General features: G+C 41.4%; 1 protein-coding gene across 2 annotated transcripts; it reads right to left on the reverse strand.

The window, feature by feature from the left end:
• Window positions 1-233: 233 nt before the first annotated feature.
• On the reverse strand, window positions 234-25337 carry LOC115010556 (dynein regulatory complex subunit 7-like). Of its 2 annotated transcripts, XM_029435193.1 has the most exons (18): window positions 25202-25337; window positions 14956-15089; window positions 14269-14437; window positions 10784-10909; window positions 10425-10619; window positions 10150-10290; window positions 9184-9402; window positions 8960-9097; window positions 8077-8146; window positions 7114-7242; window positions 6848-6976; window positions 5819-6033; window positions 5365-5580; window positions 5131-5241; window positions 4472-4582; window positions 3145-3339; window positions 2543-2682; window positions 234-1127 (listed from the first exon to the last, which is right to left on the reverse strand). In XM_029435193.1, exons 2-18 carry the CDS (start codon window positions 15087-15089, stop codon window positions 1040-1042), a joined length of 2526 nt encoding a protein of 841 aa, XP_029291053.1. In that variant the 5' UTR covers window positions 25202-25337; the 3' UTR covers window positions 234-1039. The 2 variants fall into 2 exon arrangements, with proteins under 2 accessions (XP_029291053.1, XP_029291052.1); XM_029435192.1 differs by lacking the exon at window positions 25202-25337 and having other exon boundaries at window positions 14956-15322.
• Between the last annotated feature and the right edge of the window lie 598 nt (window positions 25338-25935).

Raw genomic sequence — 25935 nt, forward strand, 5'->3', positions numbered from 1 at the left:
TGTTTTCTTCACCCTGATGCTCGACCATTCTTCTATTAGCTCTTTGGTTGTTTTAACTGTTCTAATGCTGGACGAGACTGTTTAGCACAACGACTCTGTGAATATAACAGACTGTGTTCTTCACCGTGTCTTTATCCTGTGAGGTTTAAAATATTAAATATTAATCCAGATTTAAAGATAACAATTTAGTTTTCTTCACAGAAATGAATGAAATCCAGAGATAGAGGCCAACGATGTGGTGTCTTATACCCCTTTAAATGAAGAATGCTTCACGACCCTACGAGATGTTATAATCTGATATATTTAGACTTTATTATTCTTTATACTGTGAACTTTTGCACATTCCTTGCAGAATGTACCTGCACAAAACTGTACAGCTCTACATTTTAAAAACAGATATATTATTCCAACGTTAAATCATTTTATTTGTTCATTTGTTCTTGTTTAGATTGATTTATAGTGTTTTATGTTTAAGGAGAAATAAACACGCTGACCTGTTGAAGAAGCTGTCAGTTATTTTATATCGATACATTGCTGTGAATTTGTTTTTAACTATCATTTGTTTAACATTTATTTATTTACAAGTAGTTTTTAATGTTTGAAGTGAAATAAAATACATTTATAAATACATGTGTGCTGCCTGTCTCACTATTCGGAAACATCCATAATGGAAGGCATTGAATGTCTGAATTCAATTCATGACGTTGTTGCATTTGATTCGTTTAGATTTTCTGATTGCTATTCTTATATATATATAAAGAAGAAAGGAATATAAAATAATGTGTCGAGCTCTTCATACAGCAGCTGCCTCAGATATGAGACTGTCCCTGGGGTACAGATAATAGAGATAATATATTTACTCCAGTCCTCCAATAGAAATATCTTTAATGTGCTTTGTAGCTCGACTGCACCAGATCAAGTTGCTTCTGCAGGTTTATTTGCACAGCATGTTGTGCTCCGAACACATGGGCATGTGCGAAGGAGGATTTCTAAATCCTTCTCTAGAGGAAAGTATGCACATGTATAACATTCAGGTGACTCAGCAGAGCAGGTGAGGGGCCAGTCGAGGGTCTCGTTTCAGCTTCCAATCAAGAGTTTGGTACTTTTGAGGAGCTGCTTCCTTGTGCCTGGAACAAACACACGTGAATAATCAGATACACACACCCTTTGCTTTTGGGCCAAAACGCTTGCCGTTAATCTTCTGCAGTAACAGCGAGCAGAGTGATGCTTTTTCATAATTATATGACTTTGAATGGTTAGAATGTTAAAAATAAATACATTTTATAGAGTGGTGCAGCACTGAGCATTTGACCACTTCTGGTTCTCTCAAAGTCAACGTTTCTTTTTATGGGTTTTTGGGTAGAGGCCTGAAATAAATGTGGTTAACACAAGATAAAAAGATTTTAAAGTTTTGTTCTTCAACATAAAATACGTCAGTAAATATCCCACTTGTGAATTTTGAAGCTTTTACATGTCTTACAGGTTAGGTGGCTTATGAGACTACACAACGTTGTGAACACGAGCCCTCCTTTAGTTTAGTGGTGGTGACGTGAAGTCATGTGACCGGTGTGCAGTTTGTTTGTAGCCTAACGTTAGCTTTTTACTTCTAGTGATTGCATCTACGCTTTAGAAATCATCAAAGTGGTGTTAATATGTGGAGATTATCCTGCTGAACTAAAGGTGTAAGTATAATAAACTTATTTTCTGCCATAATTCAAAGTCTAATGGAAAAATCCCTTTTGGCTTTTTGTCGAGGGAACCAGTGCGATGCTAACTTCTGGGTCGGCCTACAAATATGTGTGTGTGTGTGTGTGCGTGCGTGCGTGCGTGTGTGCGTGTGTGTGTGTGTCTGTGTGTGTGTGTGTGTGTCTGTGTCTGTGTCTATGTGTGCTTGTGTGTGTGGGTGTCTGTGTGTGTGTGTGTCTGTGTGTGTGTCTGTGTGTGTCTGTGTGTGTGTGTGTGTGTGTCTGTGTGTGTTAGTGTGTCTGTGTGTGTGTGTGTGTGTGTGTGTTTGTGTGTGTTTGTCTGTGTGTGTGTGTCTGTGTGTGTGTCTGTGTGTCTGTGTGTGTGTGTGTGTGTGTGTGTGTGTGTTGTGTGTGTTGTCTGTGTGTGTGTGTCTGTGTGTGTGTCTGTGTGTCTGTGTGTGTGTGTGTGTGTGTGTGTGTGTGTGTGTGTGTGTGTGTGTGTGTGTGTGTGTGTGTGTGTGTGTGTGTGTGTGTGTGTGTGTATGTGTGTGTGTGTGTGTGTGTGTGTGTGTGTGTGTGTGTGTGTGTGTTTGTCTGTGTGTGTGTGTCTGTGTGTGTGTCTGTGTGTCTGTGTGTGTGTGTGTGTTTGTCTGTGTGTGTGTGTGTGTATGTGTGTGTGTGTGTGTGTGTGTGTGTGTGTATATGTGTGTGTGTGTGTGTGTGTGTGTGTGTGTGTGTGTGTGTGTGTGTGTGTGTGTGTATGTGTGTGTGTGTGTGTGTGTGTGTGTGTGTGTGTGTGTGTGCGTGTGTGTGTGTGTGTGTGTGTGTGTGTGTGTGTGTGTGTGTGTGTGTAGTACATGTTGAGGTGTTTCTTGGCGGCATGTATTCGTAGTGTTTTCTCAGAGCAGTAGGTCTGGTACTCTTCCTCCTGCTGCTCCGTCATGTTGAGCTGCTTCTTGTGGTACCACTGCTGTTTCCTCTGCAGTTCCTGTGTCTCCTAAACAAAGAAACTACATCTTTAAGGTCTTTGTCCAGCATTGGATAAAAGATGCACAATAACGTAATAACAACTTCATCTTTAACTTTTACACTAAAGATATTAGTGTAGGCAGGTGGAGAGAGAGTTAATATTGTATCTTTAACATCAACACCTCCATATGGCCACACCCTCATTATGAATACATGGTAGAAGGTCACCTTCAGAAAAATGCTATGAACTCCAGTATATTCAACCTTTAGTCAAACTGAAACGCACTGCTACCTTGAATTAAAGATTTCTCTAAGTTTGAACTTTGAATATTGTTGGAAACATTTGGGATAATGTAAGTACACAATTCAGTAAAATATTTAACATAGATCGAGTCGCTTTTAGACATATTAATGTGGAAATGTTACATGTTATACGTTAAAGTTCCTGCAGTGAATAAGGGATATAATATACATCATGAGTGAACTTTACCTTTTCATAGCGTTCCTGAATGAGGTCGGCGTGCTCCACCAGTCTCTGTTTAAACTCGGCCAAACAGTCCTGGTGGAGCTGCTTGGCGTCTTCGGCGCTCAGAGTCTCTGTGTTGTCCAGCCGAATGAGGAGAGGAGCCAGGATGTCCTTCTCCTTCTCCTGCAGCCACCGCTGCTCCTCCGCATCCAGACGCTCCTGCAACGGCAGAGAAATGGTCGACAAAGGACGTCACAGACACGTGTTTGGCTTTCCTGAAGGTGTTAGCCTGCTTGGACGTATTCAACTCTACTTTTGTCAGAAAAAGGTGTTTTTTGGCTGTTGAAACTGAACGACATTGTCAAAGGCCATTTTAAATGTCTTTAATATATAGTAGTTATTCAGTTGGTAGGTAAATAGATACCTAGTGATGGAGCAGTAATACCACAGTGTAGAAATACTCTGTAACAAGTCAAAGTCCTGCATTCTTACTTCAAGTAATGATCTCAAAGATGTTCATCTCAACACATTTCTGTTGTATCTTTGGCTGAACGCGGCAACACAATGGTGACTGAGCCTCCGGCCCACTGATGAAGCTTTTGTATTTGCAGTGTTTTACGTCTGTGGCGACAAAAATCACAAGCAGCATCTCCAGGAAGTGAGATCCACAAACACCTGCAACTCCCACCAAAGAGAATTGCTTTGTGGATCGAAGTACAAAAGTATTTGCATGAAAATGTATTTAAAGTACCAAAAGTAAAAGTTGTCATTCTACTGAATAACACATTTCAGAATGATATATGTTACCGTATATCATTGAAGCTAAACATTGAGTTAAAGGACGACTTTATATACTGCCGGGGAGCTTAATCCATAATCATTTAAAAGGTGATTTATATTTTGTATTAATGATCTTGACATTGAAAAGTAGTCAATAATAAGTAACTAATGTTGTCCGGGAACCATCACCTTACCGCGGTGGAGAGGTTTGTGTGTCCCTATGAACCATCACCTGTGTTGTCTGGAGCCTAGTGCTCCTGGTAGGGTCTCCCAAGGCAAATTGGTCTCAGGCGAGGGGCCAGACTAAGTATGGTTCAAAACGACTTCATGAAACAGAGGGAAAGAGAAGGAGAGATAATAGTCAATAATAAGTAACTAATGTTGTCGGAGAAATGTAGTGGAGTCAAAAGTCCAATATTTACCTTTAAGTATAAAGTAGCAACAATCTGAATTAAAGTGCCTCACTCCACTCACACACCACTGGCAGGTTGGTAGGTAAGTGTTGTCTCGAAGGGAAAGGGTCAACAGGAAGGTAGGAAACAGTTGCTGTTCAATGGGAATCTTGTCTCACCATTTCCTGTCTCTGGCTGCGGGCCCTGGCAGCTCCGGTTGTCGTCCACGGGGAGAAGTGAAGCTGAATGTCTCCCTCCTCCTGCTCTCTGCAGGCCACGATGTCTCTCACCTGCTCACACATTCACGTCTTTAACTTGAGTGAAAGTAGTAAACACCAAGATGTATTAGAAACTCCAGCATCATGGACGTTTCCCAGGTGCATCACATTGTCAGCTCTTCATGAGGACCTGACTGTGATTAACTGGGAGAGGTTTGACTGAGGGAGTCTGCAGCGACTGCTGGAGGGTTATACTCTGGATTCTGCAGGTCACGCATGCTTTGTAACAAATGCAGGCTCACGCACTCCCCATTACATTTTATATAAATCTTTAGGATGGTCCTCTTATTGCCAAGACATTGTTAGGCAAACTACCAACTTCTATCTCTGCAATAAGGACAGAGGGTCGTATGCTGTACAGATGTAACTGAGACACATAGGGTTCTATAAATAACATGTGAGTGATTGATTCATCTCCATCCTTTAATCCCTTCTTATTACTATGGGAACCACACCGTTTCTTTTCCTTATGTGTGCAGGTGTCCAGAAACCATGAATATTATGGGATGAATTGGGACACCACTGTACTGTGACTCCAGCTGACACTGAGGACACGTTACCTCTTTCTTAGATTCCCTGATCTGGAGAAGCACCTTGTCCTCATCCTTCATCAGGGCCACCAGCATCTCATGTAGAGCCAAAGTTTTAAGAGGCTCCTCGGATGGATCCACCTGAACGCCCACACAGACACAAATGTTGTGATTGTTGGAGAGTGAGAAACAGGAACAGCTCTGAGACTTTTACTTTGAAAGGCTGTGAAACCTGCTGTATGTCTTAGTGTGTGTTTGTTGTACCTGGAAGCTGGAGACCATGTCTTGTGTGAAGTCCTCGGCCTTCTTATTTTCTGTTGACTCTCGCGGTTTGATGAAGCTTCTCTTTGAAGGGATGAATCTGTGATCCTCTAAGTGATAGGTCAACTCGATACGTCTTTGAGCCAATAGGAACACTCGCTCGGCCACGTCTTCGTTGGCCGGCTTGGATCTGTTCCTGTGGAAACGCTCCACCACTTTCTGTACACACACACACACACACACACACACACACACACACACACACACACACACAGTGACCAGCTGAGAGAAACAGACAGGACGTCAGAAGGAATGAAAGATGTTGGACTAACATAATATAAAAAACATTTCACCTGAAATGATTCTCAACTATCCTGAGCGACTGATATCATTTATAAAATGATGGTAAAATGACCCCAGTGTGAATTTGTTTTGCTTTATGTTTACATCATTTTACCTGAACTGGTCGGTCATCCAGATTAATGTTGGAATCTGGTTTTGAAAGCTGTGTGTCGAAGACAGCGTGCCGGTAACAGAGGAAGTCCTTCCGGCCCTCGAAGAACTCTGTCATTTCACCTGGTGACTCCACCCTCCGCACCAGATCTTCAACACCAACATTGCTGAACTCCATCTCACGCTCCGTGTCTGTGCTCTTGGATGTGTACCTGTGAACTGAGCAAAACCCGTAACACTGAGGGAACAACGTTTAAGATCAAAGGCCATCGAAGCCCAGAGGGGATTTTATTAAAATGATATTTTAAACTTGAAACTGAAAATGTAATTCCACAATATCATCATTGAGCGCTGTACATCCTGTCCACACGTCAGCAGGCCTAACATTGTGTTGTCAGGCTCTTGTTGGTTCTGTTATAAGAGCTGTCCCTCTTGTCTCTATGTACTACATGCTCTGTTTCTATCTACATTTATTTTGACTACTTTTATGGTTGATTGTATTTTCTATGCTTTTATTCTTAACGTCTGTGCTTTTACTTATTGGACTACAGATGAAAAATGTACTTTCTGGCTAACTCATATTTTCAGAAGTGTTATTACAGTGTTCCTACAGCTGAAGGCAAGTTAGACACAAATATTAATTATGTTTAATGTCAGAAACGAGCTCTATTATCCTGCAGAGTTTAAACACTTGCTTCACAAAGTACACCGTGCCTCACATACATTATCTGGTACCAGTGTCAGCCGTGCTGCATAATGAACATGAACAAATGAAATGAACATCTGTAAAAACGTAGCGAGCAGCTGCCAGATTGTGAGCACGCAGAGGAAGCTACGCACATGGCGGACACAGTATAACAACAGGAGGAGGAAAGAATGTCATTTAGTTATCCCACATAAAACAACCGTTACTGAATGAGGGTTGAAGACGCTCCATTATGTTTCAGTTTGTTTTGTTGTTGTTTGTAAACAGATGTGTGCTACAGGTCAGTTACATGTGTCTTTGGTTCAGTGAACTTTTAACTGGATTTACATAAAAGGTGGAAACGTTGTACACGTTTGAAGCTTTCTGTGATGAAGCTGTCGACCTCGTTGACCTCCCTCTCCTCCAGGTGGTCGTTTCTGTGCTGATACCACTCCTTCACCATGACGACATCAGTGCCTTCAACACACACACACACACACACACACACACACACACACACACACACACACACACACACACACACAGCTTGTCTCTTTGTGCTGAAAACAACTGAACTGTTCTTTAGAAGTCATCCGTTTCTCCTGAACACTCACAGTTCAGGTCTTTGTATGTAGTCAGTCGTGTGATCAGCCCGTCTGACATCAGGTTCGGTGCAAACTTCTCCAGCTTTGCTTTTCTGTACTGGGTCACCTTCTGTGTTCCCGGCCAGCAGGTCTCCAGGTCTGCAGACGAACGCAGAGGCAGCAGTTTGTGGAGGTTTTACAGCATCATGTGTTTGTGTATTTTATTACACCCTCTTGGAAATCCCACTGTGACGCTAACTCCCCCGGGAGAAACTGTGGAAATCTAAATGCAAATGATCTCCGTGTTTTCTGGGATTGCCCTGTTATTAAATATTTGTGGAGAGCGATACATAATGTCTATAATGCCCCTGGAGAGTAAGACCTTATTTTTGGGACTCATATCTCAAGAAGGATTTATTCATTTAATGATTAATTAAGGATTAATTCACGGATGGATATTACAATGGACATTTACAAAATGGAGAAGATAACAGCATATTTTACCCACAAGTGGAAAACTGTTGACTATGTAACGCTCCAGAGGCAAGCTTTCATTTAGCAAAAGTATGATTATATGGTGGAGAAACCATCACTCCCTAATTGTTTGTCACAAACCTTAAAATGGGAATTTCATACGTACAATAAATGGATGATGGACATACAATATTATAATATTTATGGGATTGTGTTTGATGCTGAATGCTATTTAAAAGATATACTGAGAAGACGTTAGAGAGCGGCTGGATATCAGCACTGATCTGTGTCTTTGTGCACTTTATTTGAATAGAAGTCATTAAGGTGTTTCATGTTTCTGTCTTGATGCTTTAATGTTTTGTCAGTTTTGTCAGCTGTGATCCTGAACATCTCCATCTTTATAGATGTCATAAAATAAACACTACGTTGCAAACAAACAGGTAAAGAGCGTACAGGGTGATGTACAGAATCAGCACACGGCACCATCAGGTAAATACTGCTCGTGTGGACTTCCTCTACCTTGTTTTGAGATCGGGATGTCACTGACCCAGGATCGTGGCATCTCAAAAGCTCGGGGCTGCTCCTCCTCCTTCATAAACAACAAAGTGTTGAACTTCATTCATCCTAAAATCATGTTTCAGTTTCATTTAGCTGTAAATTGTATTATTCTTTCTTTCTTGTTACCTATAATGACAAACAGGTGATAAGAGTGTGTTTGTTGAGGCCTGTTTGCAGCAGGACGGTGTGTGTGGGGTTGAGTCAGAATAAACTGCAGTGTGTGTGTTCATGGTACTGAAGGAACATGTCAGTGCAACAGTGAGGCTCACTGATGTGTTAATAGTTGTTGGACAGTAATGGAGCTCTGTGGCCCAGAGGAAGAAGAGACACACACACACACACACACACACACACACACACACACACACACACACACACACACAATACTTGTTAGTCGATACATTCACCGCTGCTTTCAATCTTTTAATGGGATTTATTGACACTAATAAAAATATCATCCTTATCTTCAAAGGTGTTTTCCTGCCTGCTGACGATTATTTTCTAGATTAATCGCTTGGTCTAATTTTATAAACTTGTGAAAAATGTCCATCCCAGTTTCTCCAAGTCCAAGATGAAGTCTTTAAATGTCTCGTCTTTCAGTCCAAACCCCAAAGATATTCACTTTAATATCATGTGGAAACAGAAAAACATTTTTGGCCATTTTTACATGAAAAGTTACTTTAACAATTAATCGATTAACTAAATAGTCGGTGCTTATTTTCCTGTCGGTTGAATAATCGCTGCAGCTCTACTTTTAGGTCTTAATATCCACTATCAAAACTACTACATAGGGTGAGGGTATAAACTCATATACACACACAGAGAAAAACACACATACACACACCTCCACATCATTGGTGATTTTGCTCATCAGCTTACTCTCCTTTTTCTTCAACACATCAAGAATCAGCTGCTTTTTGTAGGTTGCACCGAACAGGACTGGCTCCCATATCTTTAAGTCTTCCAGGTCATACACCATATCCTACACACACACACACACACACACACTTTCAGATGTATTGTCTCTATTGTTTCGGACGAGTGTGTGTGGAGTTGTCGTGGACTCACAGCGCAGCCGTTCCTGCAGTCCTGCATGTTGACGTAGTAGTTGAGATTGTTCCACACGCTCTCGATGCCCAGGAAGTTGTCATTGTCAGTGGTGTAGCTGTTCCCGGTCAGCGGGTCGATGAAGAAGTTCTCCTGGACGCTCCGACTCCCTGACAGCACCAGCACCCAACAGTGCACCCGCAGTCCTCGCAGGGGGTCAGCAGGTCGCTGCTCACTCTCCTGTTCATAAAGGGAAAGAAAAGGTCAAAGGAGGGAGAGTAGAGACGGAAGGCTTTAATATCTAACTTGAAGCTTTATTTCAGGATGCTTGCTCATGTGTGCTGCGATGTCAGAACAGTGCAGTTTGGCTTTTATTAGAAGTGTACGGAGCCGCCATTATCTCTATCTGTTCAACCAACAAGAAGCTCTTTCTCTGTGTCTGTAGTGGAAGACTGGAGGTGGGCCACTTTTATACAAAGTCACGTTAAATCAGGGAAATGTTGTATTTTTTAATCTAATATTTGCTTCAATAAATTATGAAATATATTTCCATCGTCACATTATTTGTGTACGTGTGTCTCTAGCTTTTATTACAGCAACAATATTATTAAACATCTTTTTGAATTATGATCAGCTGTGAAACACAATGTGATGAACTCAGAACTCCGGTTACTGTGTGTTTACTTTAGAGTCTTATTCGTTATTTGACACCATGCAGACTTCATGTGTCACCTCTTGTGGAACAGCACAAGATTACATTCTCTGTTCCTGACAACAATATGACTTTTTATGGTGTTTATGAATCTATTAATGACAGTCTAATGATTTATAATGTTTTAGTAACTATGCCACGAGAGAAATGATCGATATTTGAGAGTAATTTCAACTCATTCTCTGAGAACAAGGTCTGTGAATGGTATATAGCTCACACAGGGACTCACTGTCTAACTGTGGAGTGTTGCTTTACCAGTACAAACATCATGTTACCTGTAGTTTGTGTTTCTGAAACCTCGCAGCCTCTGCATCCTGTTTCTTCTTCTCCTGCTGCGTCACAAAGTTACTCTTCAGCTCCCTCAGAGGTTTCACTGTGTATTTGTTCTCCTGCGGCTCCTGCTCTGAGATCACACTCTGCACATACAAACACAAAGCACAAGCAGACAGACACATTCATATCTGTGAGTCACCGATCTATCTGACAAGCTGGTTACCGCTCTTTATATGTGCAGCAGTATGCAGTCATGAACACTGAACACAGCACTGACCTTGACCTCAGTGTCCAGCAGGGGGCACTCCTGCAGACTCTGGTCCAGCAGACACATCTCTTTGACAGCGTAGCCGCTGACACAGTAAACGTCGTAGTGGGCCCCGAGCAGCAGGCTGCACAGCAGGGTGGCACATTCAAAACATGTGGCTCTCTGACTCTGCAGAACCGAGCTGGAGGAGAACAAATACCTGGGCTGGGACAGCAACACACAAGGACAGATTTCTGAATGGGCCTGCTGGGCACAGGTTAGGGGGTCCCTGAGCCAGATCTTCTGTTTGAAGTTATTATTATTATTCCAACACCTACTTAAATAAGTGGACCAAATGATTATGTGGTCACTCGTGTTGCTCTTCTCACCAGGCCTTCAGGCGGCTCCAAAGGGTCCAGAGACAGGAAGTTAGTCACGAAGGAGGCACAGCCCCCCCAGGTGAGAAGTTCAGGGAACACTGTCGGTGTGGGCCGAAGCGTCATGGACACAAACTTCTGAATATTAGAAAAACCAACACTGGACTCAGACAGAGGTACATTAGTATATGGAAGGATGGTGATAAGAAAACACAATAAGTTGATGAACTTACATTCTCAGGATAATCGTGAAAATCTCAACAGTGACTTGAAAACGTCCAGATTGCTATCAAGGTAAAGAAGTGACAAATAGAGCCTGATATAAAGAAAAACATGTCTTCATGTACACAGGGGGTGTCACAGTCCCATCTGTATACCTAGTGTTTTCCGGTCCATGTTTTCCCTGTCTCTTTGTGTGTGTGTGTGTGTGTGTGTGTGTGTGTGTGTGTGTGTGTGTGTGTGTGTGTGTGTGTGTGTGTGTATGTGGCAGGGGCACGGTCAAAGACTTCAGCAGCTGATCTCATTCAACCCATCAACTCCAATCTGCTCACCTGTCTACAATCAACTCATCCCAGCACAGTTTATCTACCCCAGTCTTCCAGTCACTCATCGCCAGGTTGTTGTTTCTACTACCCCAGATCACTGCATAACTTGTCGCTCAACTTCTGCCTGCCTACCTCCCTCCCTGCCTGCCTGCCTGCCTGCCTGCCTGCCTGCCTGCCTACCTGCCTGCCTGCCTGCTGTACCATTATTCTCTACCATTATACTAACCAGTATTGCTTTAATAAACTATTTAAACTTACTCCGTTTCCAGAGTCTAGTGTTCTGCGCCTGGGTCTCCTCTGGACGTACACATAACAGAACAATCTGGCCAACATGAACCCAGCAGACATTGACTCGCTCCGTGAGGCTCTCGCTAACCAGGGTGTTCTCGTGGGTCGCCATGACCAATCACTCCGTGAGGTAATGAACAATATTCAATCACTATCTACCAACATGGCACAGCTGGGACATCAGCTGAGCCTGGTTTCTACTCACCTCACGCCTTCTGCTCCGACCAACCCTCTGGAGACTTTAGCCTCATCCTCCAGCACGTGAGCCTAACATTCCCACTCCCAATCGTTATTCAGGAGACTTGGGGACATGTAGGTTTTTTTGTTACAGTGTTCGCTAGACTTTGAGCAGCAGCCCGCTACATATGTTTGTGACAGGGCCAAGATAAGTTACATTATTGGGCTACTCACTGATCGAGGTCTAGCCTGGGGTTCAGCTATATGGGAGGGTCAGGGTCCTCTTTGTTTTTCACTCCCAGAGTTTTTATTGGAGATGAGGAAAGTGTTTGATCACCCGGTCAGCGGTAGGGAGGCGTCACAACGTCTTCTTGCCTTACGACAAGGGTCCCGTAGTGTAGCCGAATTTTCAGTTGAGTTTCGTACACTAGCAGCTGAGGTTGGTTGGAACGACTCAGCTCTCTAGGGAGTTTTTCGTACAGGGTTAGAGGATGCTGTTAAAGATGAGTTAGCGGTGAGGGACGAGTGAGCCAACTTGGACGACTTTGTGTCGTTAGCCATAAGATTGGACAACTGTCTTAGGGAACGACGCAGGGAAAGGGCTAGTCGGTCCTCAGGGTTGTCTTCTTCTCAGGTAGTTCCTCCTTCTCCAGCTAGACTCGGTGCAGCTCTTGTTGTTTACCCTAATACCAACCAGGTAGTCTCCTCTTCCCACCTATCTTCTGTGGAGCCGATGCAACTAGGCATAGCCCGACTCACTCCCGAAGAACGTCTCAGAAGACTCAAGGAGAGACTCTGTATGTATTGCGCTCACTCCGGCCATTTCCTGGCCTCCTGTCCCCAGCGACCAAAAGAGGGAGCTCGTCAGTAAGGATGGGGATACTGGCGAGCAAGACCACTTCTTCTGCCCCACAAGACCGAAGACCCCTGCAGGCCACATTGTTGGTGAATCAACAAGCTATCTCCCTGCCAGCCCTGGTTGATTCTGGAGCAGATGAGAGTTTCCTGGACGCCCAATTAGTGGTCTCGGCCGGTATCGCTACTCAACCTCTGTCAACGCCCCTATCTGCTGGGTTGAATGGAAGGTTCCTGGCCCAGGTCACTCATATCACTGAACCACTTCATATCATCCTGTCAGGCAACCACCATGAAGAGATAAGGTTTCATGTTATGCCTTCTCCCCACACACTCCTAGTACTAGGCCAGCCTTGGTTGAAATTGCACAACCCCCACATAGACTGGTTAACTGGTCAAGTCAAGAGCTGGAGCTCCGTTTGTCACTCCTCCTGCCTGCAGTCTGCACTTTCCCCAGCGGGTTGCACCTGACCCACATCCAAACGCGAGTCAGTACACTTGTCTGCAGTTCCTGCTGTTTATCATAACCTGGGAGAGGTCTTTAGTAAACAGCGGGCCCTGTTTCTGCCTCCTCATCGACCTTACGACTGTGCCATTGACACTCTTCCCGACGCTCCTCTACCTTCAAGCCGCCTATTCAACCTGTCCCGACCTGAGGCCATGGAGGTCTACATCCGGGACTCTCTCGCGGCTGGTCTCATAAGACCATCTTCATCCCCTGTGGGAGCGGGCTTCTTTTTTGTGGCTAAGAAGGACAAATCGCTTCGGCCATGTATTGATTATCGGGGTCTGAACAACATTACTATTAAGAACAAGTATCCCCTGCCCCTCATCAATTCAGCTTTCGAGCCATTACATGGTGCTACCGTCTTCTCCAAGCTCGACCTCAGGAACGCTTACCATTTGGTCCGCATACGGCAGGGGGATGATTGGAAGATGGCATTTAACACCCCCCTTGGTCATTTTGAATACCTGGTGATGCCATTTGGACTCACCAATGCACCCGCCGTTTTCCAGGCTCTAGTGAACGATGTCCCTCGAGACCTGCTGAATTGTTCTGTATTTGTTTATCTGGACGACATCCTGATTTTATTTTTTTCGCACTTTGGAGGAGCATGTACAACTTATGATTACCTTATTTAAGAATGTTCTGTTTTTAATTTTTTCTTTTTTTTGTTCACTGTCTAATTTATATAAATATATTTTATATTTAATGTTTGTTTATATTTTAGATTCTCTTTTTGTTTTGACGTGTGTGATTTTTTAAACATATTTATTAAGCGTTGTTGAAGAGAGCCTGAGATGCAAGAAGTTGAACTTCACTAAAAAGATGTTCTATCTGTGATGCAATAAAAATATTAGTTTGTTTCTTTACAAAATTCAATGTTAAGTGATTTCCAGTATGTGTTAGTGACTTTCAAGACTTTTATGCATATTTTGAGGATTATCAGGATAATGTCGTAAATCAGTTATTGTGGATAATGGTGACATGAAAAGTTTATATTGTCCCGTGTCTCCTATATGGGCTGTTTGAAGATGTAGGGACGGGGTGGCGTTTCTCTCCCCGAGAGAGGAAAAGAGAAGAAAGTTGATGCAGAAACTCGTCCAGTAAATTGAGATTGTTAGTTTTACCTTAACGCCACATTCGTTGACAGGGCAGAGCAGCAGCGGTTTGCGGTCGGGATACAAGTGTGAATACTGACGCTGGAAGTTGTCGCCGATGGCCAACAGTCGACTCTCGTCGGGGAAGTTAATTCTGTAGGACTCTGGACACAGCCCGTCTGCCTGGTCCACCTTCAGACTGGTGAAGGACAGCAGGAGAAGACAGTCAAATAAATCTAATAATAATCTAAATCATCACAATCTTTGATGTAATTAGATGCTGAATCATTTTAACCAGATCTGCACACCAGACATTTATAATTGGCCTGTAAACATTTCTTTACATTATTTTTACTCATCTCAGTACAAAATCTAAATATTAAGTCCATGTGAACTATAGTGAGAAAGAAACTGATGAAACTATTGACTTGATCGTCTTTTTACCTCATTTAATTTGTCTTGTAAAGCACTTTGAGCTAAATCTCTTGTAGGAAAGGTGCTCTTAAAATAAAGTTTATTATTAATATTATAAAACTATTTAGAGATTTAACTTCGTAAAATACTTAAATGACTAATTGTTACAGCCCTAAATGTATTAATATATATATTGAATGCAACAGTTAGTAGTTGTTTAGTCATTTGAAGGCACAGACTCACTTTGTATGGCCTCCTTCAGTGTGTGAGTGTGTTGTGTGTTTATAAGTGGTGGACACTCACAGAAGCTCCTGAGGAGCTGAAACATGGAGAGTTCCCTCCAGCTTCTTCGGCTCCTCCTCCTCCTCCTCCTCCTCCTCTCGTGTCTCTCCTCCTCTGACTTGCTCCTCACTGTCTGACTCCAGTACAGTCTCCATCTTTAATAAAAGTGTGAAATGTGAGCCACAGAACAGCCGGTCAGAAACAAAGGATGTTCTCATGAACCTGACGAGCAGCTCATGATGAATCATCACTGTCCTGTCGCCTACAGAGACTTTGCTTCCTGTGTTTGTGTGTCGTGGATGTTTGTTTGCTGTGGTCTTGTTTTTGTGCTGTTTGTATTCTGTAACTTTATATCTGCACTGATCAGGAGTTGTGCTCTTAATGTCGTTGTATTCTGTACAATGACAATAAAGGCTTTTTATCATATTTCTATTCTGCTTGTAAAGATATTTCAGGTCGTCTCTCATTTAAAGACACGATGGGGATAAAGATATGCAAAGATTACTTATTTTGCATTAAAGTGAAATTCAATATTGCAAACCCAACATGGAAAACACTTCAGCCAATTGTACATGTTATATTGTACCACACACCTGGTCCGTATTCTGAATATTTATCTGAATTCTCAGAGTTTTTATCAAATTTAGACATTCAAACATCCATCCATCCGTTCGTCCATCCATCCATCCATCCATCCATCCATCCGTCCGTCCATCCATCCATCCATCTGTCCATCCGTCCATCCATCCATCCGTCCATCCATCCATCCATCCATCCATCCATCCGTCGTCCACCGCTTATCCGGGATCGGGTCGCGGGGACAGCAGCTCCAGTAAGGAACCCCAAACTTCCCTTCTCCGGGCCACATCCTCCAGCTCTGACTGGGGGATCCTGAGGCGTTCCCAGGCCAGTGAGGAGATATAATCTCTCCACCGAGTCCTGGGTCTTCCCCGGGGTCTCCTCCCAGCTGGACGTGCCTGGAACACCTCGCTAGGGAGGCACCCAGGGGGCATCCTTACTAGATGCCCGAACCACCTCAACTGGCTCCTTTCAACGTAAAAGAGCTGCGGCTCTACTCCGAGTCTCTCACGGATGGCTGAGCATCTCACCCGATCTCTAAGGGAGACGCCACCCGTCTGAGAAAACACATTTCGGCCGCTTGTACCCGTGATCTCGTTCTTTCACATTCAAACAGTTAAAGTTATTATTGTAGATGACTTTAATGTCCATGTGACGTCGATAGTAACAGCCTTAATACTGTGTTTATCTCATTGTTGGATCTGATTGTGTTCAGTCAGAATGTACATAGACACACTCACTGTTTTAACCCTCGACCTTGTTCTGACACATGACATTGAACATTTGTTAGTCTTTCAACATAATCCTCTTTTATCGGACCATTTTATAATAACTTTTGAAGTCCTGTTCCTGGACTACAAGTTACTAGGCAACAGTTCCCACACTAGATGTCTTTATGATAGTGCTGTAGTTACATTTAAGGAAGTGATTCCATCAGCATTTAATTCACACCATGTCTCAATGTAACGGAGGACTCTTTAGTCCCAACCCCGACATTGATGGTCTTGTTGATCGTGCTGCAGGCTCACTGTGAATGACACTGGACTCTGTCGCTCCTCTAAAAAAGAAGTTAATGACACAAAGAAAGCTCCACGGCACAACCCCGAAACTGCAAACTGAAGCAGAAGTCGAGAAAACTAGAAAGGAAATGGCGTTCCTCCAAGGTGGAAGAATCTCTTCTAGTCTGTAGATAATGTTAAAACATCTCAGAAGGCTCTCCGTAATGCCAGAGCAGCGTATTCCTCATCATTAACAGAAGAGAATAAGAACAACACCAGGTTTCTTTACAGCACTGAGGACGACAGAGAGCCACAGCTCTACTGAGCTCACTATTCCCACATCCCTTAGTAGTGAGACTTCATGAGCTTCTTTAACCATACAATTATAATTATTAGAGACTAAATGAATCACCTCCTGCCCTCAGCCTGTACAGATGTATCTTCTACCAGCTTAAAAACAGCTGTAAAACCTGATTATATATATATTTAAGCAATAGCTCACGACAGGCCGTGGTATAAGGGGGTTGTCGATCTCTGCTTCGCGTCGGGCCGAACCACGCCCCTTAACTGTGATATAATGACCATATATCACGGTCTGAAGTGAGCTATTGCTTTTATAAAACGGTTACCAAGTGTGGCAATATGAAAGAAAAATACACACTCCAATTCAAATAGTTTTTATTATTAAATAATGATGTTCAAAATAAAATAGTCCCCCGTTGCCTGCTGCACAAAACATAGTGCGAGGTGGTTGCTATGCAACAACACTAACAGCTAGCGAACATATTTGCTCTACCTGCTCTTCAGTAGCTCTGCATGTCGTCTTTTAGGGGCTCTCTTCTCTGGAGATAGGCACTGATCGATCCACTCCTCCAGAGTAAAGCTTTGTAAGTTTGTTTCTAAACGGACCTAATTTAACAGCTGTAACGGTTGTAGCTTTTTCTCCGCCGCGGAGGGATACTGACTTGTTGTGAAAAGTAACTACAATTCTACCTGTGATATACGCTCATTATACCACGGCTAAGAACCAATCAGATTGCTTGATTTGACATGTCCGTTTTATAAATATATATATATATATATATATATATATATATATATATATATATATATAGACTGCTTTTCTCTCATCGACTTTCAACAACTAACTTCAACTTCTTCTTCTAAGCCATCAACCTGTCTCTTGTACCTGATTCCAACTAAACTGTTAAAAAACGTTTCACCCTTAATCAACACTTGTTTAAATGAAATATGATCCACCTGTCTTTACTATCAGGCTGTGTACCACAGTCAGTTAAAGTAGCTTCATAACAAACCTCTTCTTAAAAAGCCCAGTCTTGATCCAGACGTTTAAGCCAACTATAGATCAATCAAGAAACACCGGTAAAAATCACCGGTAGCGTTAATAACTGTGGAATGTGAATTAAGCTAACGTTACAATAACAAACTGTGTTAGCGTTAAGTTACAAGAACTATTAAATATATATATTAAAGTATATAAAGTGAAGGGTAGAAAAAGTAGAAGAACTCGGAGCTTGAATGTCGAATCAAAACAGCAATCTTCTGGTGCAATCGATATATTTATTTAACGTGATAAGTCAAACATAGAAGATATTCTCAGCTGAGGACACTTTTCACTTCGCCGTTTCCATAGACTGCATGGCTCAAAGAGCCCCCATGTTGCTGTCTCACGGCTCCGCTCCAAGTGTGCACAAAGAGTTGTAAACATCGCATTTAAAACATGGAGTAGGCGTTGACCTTCTCCTCATTGGTCCCAGTTTGGCGCCTACACGCTCCTTCGTCAGCAGTCAGGAAGTGATGGTTTGTTTGACCTGTTACTCTTAAAGGGGAAGTGCCCCTATTATGTTTGCAATACATTCAGTGCAGAAAATACATAATTGTGCAGAAAATACATAATTGTGCAGAAAATACATAATAGTGCAGAAACATATTCGTAGTGTCATAATACATATTGATTGAGGTAGACAAATACATGTGATAGTCTTTCCAGTGTGGATTAATACAAATCAGGATTAATTTACCTGACAATTCCCCCTTTACACACCATTTATGGTGTGTATAATCTCCAGTAAATATAAGGCACCGAGTGGTGTACAAATTCAGCATATGGTATACAAGAATACATTCATAGTGCACTTGTTTTTATTCCAGTCATAAAAAGTACCTTCTGTATAAAACCAAAGAACTTCATTTGTTATTCCAGCATAAAGACAATTAGCTTCAGTATAATAAAAAACACTTCCAGTAAAAGACAGTAAATATTAGTAAACTTTTAATGTCTGTATAAGACTGTAATATCTGTATACGACTGAGAGACTGTAACTACAGTAAAGTCAGTGGCTTCGGTATGGCAGCAAAGAACACTTTGTAGAGTTATTCACACGAAATCATCTTCCTCCTGGCTGTCGTGTTCCTGCTCTATATCATAGTCTATGAGTAACTTGGTTTGCTCTTGCATAAAAAACTGACCTTTCTCAGTTTCTTTCTCTTTGGTCAGGGCAGTGGTGATCAGTCTAGTGGTCAGGGTGTGGATACATGGAATGCAACAGCATCCACATAGGATTAGTATTCCTATCATTATCGGTATGAACAACACCAACATCTTATACTGACCAAACCAACGCTCCAGGGGGCCTGTGAAGTAATTCTCTACCCCACTGTTTGATGCTAGCTCTTTGCTGAGTCTGTCAAGTCCTTTCAAAGCTCTGGTAAAGGATCCATCAGGGGCTGTGTTATTTGGGATGAAAGTACAACACAGAGCCAAACAATTTGCAGACACCCCCTTTTTCAGCTAGCACCATGTCTAATGCAATTCCGTTCTGTAATCAGGCTAGTTCTATCAAATTGCATAAATCTGTGGAGAGGGGCTGATACTCGTGTACATTTGTTTTGTGATTGTGGAATCAATCAATCTCGTCATGCGGCTTCTAATTTATGGTATATAACAACATCCACATACAGTAAGTATTCAGAATCAGAATAATCTTTCTTGTCATGTAGGTTTTCACCTACAAAGAATTTGCTCTGGGTTAGCTGGTACATGAATATAAAAAATGCATAAATATTTACAAAATATAATCTGTGGAGATAATGTACAGATTGATATTGATATAGCTATTAATGCTGAAGATACCAGTGACATGAGAACTCTCCATCTCCTGAACCATCTTTCCATAGCATCACCAGACTAATTCTCTACCCCTGAATTCTCTGCTAATTCGTTATATAATGTTGTCAATCTTTGTAAGGCTCTAGTAACTGATCTCTCTGAAACAGTATTATTTGATATAATTGTGCAACAGGATGATCCAACATGGCACACACACACCTCCTTTCTCTGCTAGGAGCACTGTCTAAAGACATTCTATCATGTCAATAAGCTGGAAGCTGCTTGTTGTTCAGCTTGTCCCTTAACGGCATCCCTTGTAACAATTAATAAACCTCTGTTAGATGCAATGAATGTAATTAATCCACATTCTTATTGGTAGTTGCCCATCATAAAAACAATGAGTCAAAACCTGCTCCAATTTGATCTCTGGCACTCCCCGGGGGACTCCTACTGCATCTCTTGTATGCTGTGGAGCTGAAGCTCTCCCCAGGTGCTGTGTTTCTCTTCAGCCGAGTTCAAGCTCACAAGAGTTTGACCTGTTGTGGGCCAAACATAGAAACACTCGACCAGTGTCATCAATGCACATATTTCAGTCTTGTGCTATTGGTTCTGTGAGTTGGAAATCTCTTAATTTGCAAATTGGGCTGAGTGGTTCTGTTACACTGTGCATCATTGTTAACAGACAGGTTTACTCTGTTATTGGTCCGAGTATTACTGGGACTGGGCTTAAAGCAAGGAGGGGCCTGACTGGTACACACACACACACACACTATATTTACTGAGCTAGTGGTATACAGTTTGCAGTCAAGCCACATATTCTTCTCCACGCTATTCTATTTCTTACTGTAGTAACTTGATATCCTTTCCCACTGACTGCTTGGAGATTGCAGTCTTCTTGTTGTCTACCTTTATCCTAAAGTGTCCTTGTGGACCTGCTCCTAAAACCTCAGCTGCCTAAAACAAACAGTCTCTAATCTCTGGGATGCGATGAAACGATGGTGAGGAATAATGGATCACAATCATTTATTTTCTTACATGTCACTCCTCTCCGTGGCAGACGTGCTCCTCTGCCCACCTGATCTGTTCTGCATATTGTTAGAGGAGAGGGACAGGTTATTATGTCACAGAAATCAAATTTGATGTGGTTGTGCAGTCTCAGGTGTACAGGGCTATACTCACCCTCCTGTGATGACTCTGACCCCCATTTCACAGTCCCCTTCTAAAACTTCGGGTTGTTGAATCTTCACTGATGGTGAGACAAGCGCCCCTATGGGTACCACCTCCCTGTGTAGTCAGACTTCACCACGAAGAGGTCCAGTTTCTGCTTTATGGAGTCAGTGTCTCTCACAGGAGTGGTGATATATTTATGTGTCACCAGGATATATTTTTCTCTCCCTCTTCTTCCTTTCCCAATGGTGGTATATTTCTAAATATGGCTCTGATAGTTTTCCCGGCACAGATAGGGAAACTTGGCATGATCTCCGGTGTTCTTTTATACCATTAGTCTTTCACACTTATTTACATCAACACTGATTATTGTACCGTACATGCTCTTATTCTGTCTAATGTTTTATGTCTTTGCAGTGCAAGTACTTTGACCTGCAATTCTTACATAAAGCTTATTATCATCATTATTATTATTATCATCCTTTACACACATTACCTTATTTTACAGTTCATTTAGCTGTAAACACTTTAGCTACTGTCATAGCGTCTACTGTATGTGTTGGAAATACTTCAGCTCATTTTATACACGTCTATAATCGTTAAACTATATTTATTTCCTTCATATTTATTTAGTTCAGAATATCCATTTCAGCACATCTGCATGGATTTTATTGGAGTCGGCATTCGGCCTTTGAATCAAATGCTATGAATATACTCTATTAATATAATACTCAATATAATACTCCCCCTTTTGAGACATGGTCAAATACCGTGTCTCAATACACACATTTATATATGTTCTTGGTAGTACTGAGTTCTTCTCTGGTCAAGTATTCTTTCGTCAGTTGTCTCTGTCTTGTATGTAATTATTCTTAGTCCAAACGGCTTGTTCTTACTTTGTAGCTGCATTCTGCATCTCTTTCAATATCTCTGTCTTGTGTTCTGGTGTATTTGTCTTCTCATTTACATATTGTTGTCTACTGAAACTGGATCAGTTCTTATCATATGTGTTGTGCCTTTATATAAAGCAATATACTTTGGTAGCTGTACTGCCTTCAATAAGTCTTCTATTAGAGTGAGTAATATTAGTCAATTAATTAGTAAGTAATATTAGTCAGTCAGTCAGTTAGTCACTGTTACCCTACCGCTATTATGTACTTGTTGAGCAAACACATGTTGTTGAACATGCATAGTTACCGTCTGTGTAGATATCTACAACTTTGTCTTTCTTTTATCTGCACGTCTCTGTCAATGCTATCAGTTCTGCTGCTCTGCTGACAGATGATTGGGTAGAGCTTCTGCTTTTAATACGTCGGTCTGTGTCACTACAGAGATCTTGTCACATTCGGATCCTCTAGGTTACTTTACATGATCCGTTAACAAACATTTCTATCTCTGGTTCCTCTTAGGGAATGTCAGTCAAGTCTGGTCTTGGTGAAGTTCCTTGTCCGTCTCTGTCGTTTAGTCATGTGGTTCTCCGTCCTCAGCTGTTGGAAATAATGTAGATGGATCAAAGTTGTACATTATTCTATAGTCAGATGCGGTTGTGAAAACAAAACTGACACTGCATGTGTCACTGTTAAAGTCAATGGCCTGAATAACACTTGATGCAGAGGCCTGACCTGCCATTGAAGCTGCAGTTACTGCTCATGTGCGGTCAGGCATTGCCTTATCTACTGGGTCTAATTGTGAAGAGTAGTGAACCACTGGTCTACTCTTATCTCCATGGTTCTGTGTTAATACTAATGTCATAAAGTCTGCTGTTTAAATAAAAGGCTTCTTATAGTCTGGTATTTCTAAAACAGATGAGTTTACCAAAACTTTATTTTCTTAAATAATTTTTCAGCTGTTTCATTCCCTATTATCTTACAAACTCTCTTCACCATATTTCTTCCTCATGACATTTACGATCGGACCCTCAGGAGCTTCTAGCTCCCTACACTGTTTAGCACCCATACTAAACTCTCAGAAGATTCTATCTCCCTACTATTCGTCTGTCGACGATTATAGTCTTTCACAAAATGTCATGAGGTTTGCTTAATATTTTTGGGAGAGGTGGGAACGGACAGCCATCCAAGAGGGAATCACGCCGGCCTTTTACAGAGGGATACAAAGAAGCCGTGACCGTGTGTGTTAAATGGGTTATGCTGACACTTCTTGCTTAAACAGATACCATCTCTAATATGGCCTGATACTAAAGTCTTTTATTATTATTTTTTATTCTGAACGTAATCCATCATTAGCTGATTGTTTTTATTTTACGCTCTTTATTCTGAGTATTTTGCGGCTCTGTTCTGCTCTAATCATTTCTGTCTGCTCCAGAATTACACAAAAAGTTTACATATCTGTCATCCACACACTTATTAAACATGTTTTCTCAAAAACATATAAGAGACAGTTTTCTACACTTTCCAATTCAGCCTCCTTTAATTGACTGATAGTGTGTGTGAATGCAGATATACGACCTGGTTCCGGAAGTGTGGATCCCTGTTGCTGGGGAGTCATGTTCTCTTGTCAGTCCTTTTTCTCACGTCCGGTCTACAGTCTGGGGTTCTGGTTTCACATTTTTCTTCTCTTTAGCTTTCATCAATTCAATTGGATTTTTAATTGTAATTTACCAATTTGTCTGCTGGTGCACGGTTTTAAATTTAGGTGCGCTTTAATTGCCGTCCTATAGGTGGAGGTGTTTAAATTTTGTAAAGTTTCTATAAACTTTTAGTTGTAGTCTCAATTTTGTCCACCAGAGGCATTTAGCTATCAACCGGATGTGGGTCTTTTTTTTAATTCCCACCGGATGAAGAAGGATAGAAAATGGAGGTTTCTTTGTTCTAAATTTTCTCTCCTTCCAGTTTGGAGAACACTCGTAACATCAAGTAGGCGGAATTAGCGACCCAGCATCACTTGGCCACAGTTAGCTGGTCCTAATCTCTGAGGCCTTTCACAAAAACGTCTCCTTTCACGTTTTTCCAACTCAAAACTACTTCACATACACTCCACGGTTCTCTTTGATTTCACAACCGTCCACCAGTCAGTTTGAACAGTTTACCTGTTCTACAAACTCCAATGCATTAGCTAAATATCAGCGCTAGCTTAGCCTCGCCTTAGGCCTGCTTTAGACACACTTTACTCACAACAATACAACAATACAACAAATCTTAACATGTTTTACACTATGCTTGCCGTAAAGGAGATGATATACAACATCTGAGACTATGAGGCGATCGTCATCAGTTCTCACGTAATTCAGGATTATAATCACTATCCTCCTTTGGTAAACAACACTAGCTTCTAAGCCACGCTTCCCCTAAGTCTTTTAATTAAACTATACCTATCTGCCTTCCAAAGGACTTCTTTAACATTACACTAACTAAGCTTTCTTAGCTACCTTCCTTAGGTGTTTTCGTATTAAACTACATCAATGCAAGCTTACCATAAGCTTTATCCGGTACCAGACCGGACACCCACCTTGGGATTTCTTTGATTAATATGAGCTCTAGGCCCTAACCAGAACTATGCTGGAACCCTCCATAGGCTTTTAATAAATATCGTTAACACAATTAATATCTTCGATGCTTGCTCTTATCACTTGTATTTCAACATTCAGGATTGCTTTTTATCGTTTAACAGCAGTTTTAATAGCTATGACCGTCGAGCATTGTTGCTGGCATTCATTAATAAGTTTTCCTAGTCTACCTGCAGTGAATATTTGATTTAACCGGTGTTCACTCTCACCTGATCTTTTGCACGTGCAATGAATACCAGACAACGATACTCGGCGATCGTTCTTCACTTCTCCTTTCGGGAGCCCACCCAGGGACGCCAAATTGAAGGGTAGAAAAAGTAGAAGAACTCGGAGCTTGAATGTCGAATCAAAACAGCAATCTTCTGGTGCAATCGATATATTTATTTAACGTGATAAGTCAAACATAGAAGATATTCTCAGCTGAGGACACTTTTCACTTCGCCGTTTCCATAGACTGCATGGCTCAAAGAGCCCCCATGTTGCTGTCTCACGGCTCCGCTCCAAGTGTGCACAAAGAGTTGTAAACATCGCATTTAAAACATGGAGTAGGCGTTGACCTTCTCCTCATCGGTCCCAGTTTGGCGCCTACACGCTCCTTCGTCAGCAGTCAGGAAGTGATGGTTTGTTTGACCTGTTACTCTTAAAGGGGAAGTGCCCCTATTATGTTTGCAATACATTCAGTGCAGAAAATACATAATTGTGCAGAAAATACATAATTGTGCAGAAAATACATAATAGTGCAGAAACATATTCGTAGTGTCATAATACATATTGATTGAGGTAGACAAATACATGTGATAGTCTTTCCAGTGTGGATTAATACAAATCAGGATTAATTTATCTGACAAAAGTATTTAAAGCTGTACTCACCCAGTCCTACAGAAATTAACGGGTTTTGTTTGGAGGATCTTTTCTGTTTAGCTCACTAACGTCTCGAGCGTTGAGAGTACTCCGTGTCCATGGTAACAGCCTGACGTGATGACGTGTGACACGTTGCCTTCACGTGCTCTCAGAGATAATTAAACTTTATACACACGGTGTAGATAACGAGGACGTTCATTGTTTAAAGTCAGGAAAAGACCATTCTGGTATATTGAAGCTACAATATTGTGGAAAGTTTTCAATATTAAAAAAGATCAAGAAATAAATAATCATACGAATGAAATAAATAAATGAACCAACAATGTGAGAAATAATTTAACAAATCATTCAAACTCAATAACATTACTTTATTGGATATAGTTTTTATTTCATTTTCCCCCAAAGACACTTTCAAAACCAAAAGATATTTAGTTCATGATCATTTGTGACAAAACAAGCATCAAGTCTTAATATTTAAGAAGCTGGAACCAGCGGAGATTTAGCATTTTATCTTAGAAGATGTTACAGTCACTTAAGAAAAGTCACATGTTTGCATCTCTAACAAAGTGACAGCATAAGAATAATACATACAATTATGTTTCTATAAATCTCATATGAAAAACATTAAATTCACTTTAAAATATATTTTAAAGATTCTTCAAAACATTAAAGGTCATCTTTTTTATTTATTTATTTTTTATTCTTACAATATTATCTTACCTATTAATTTAATCATATCTGAT

This window comes from Cottoperca gobio, chromosome 7 (genome assembly GCF_900634415.1).
Source record: "Cottoperca gobio chromosome 7, fCotGob3.1, whole genome shotgun sequence".
Classification (NCBI taxonomy): Eukaryota; Metazoa; Chordata; class Actinopteri; order Perciformes; family Bovichtidae; genus Cottoperca; species Cottoperca gobio.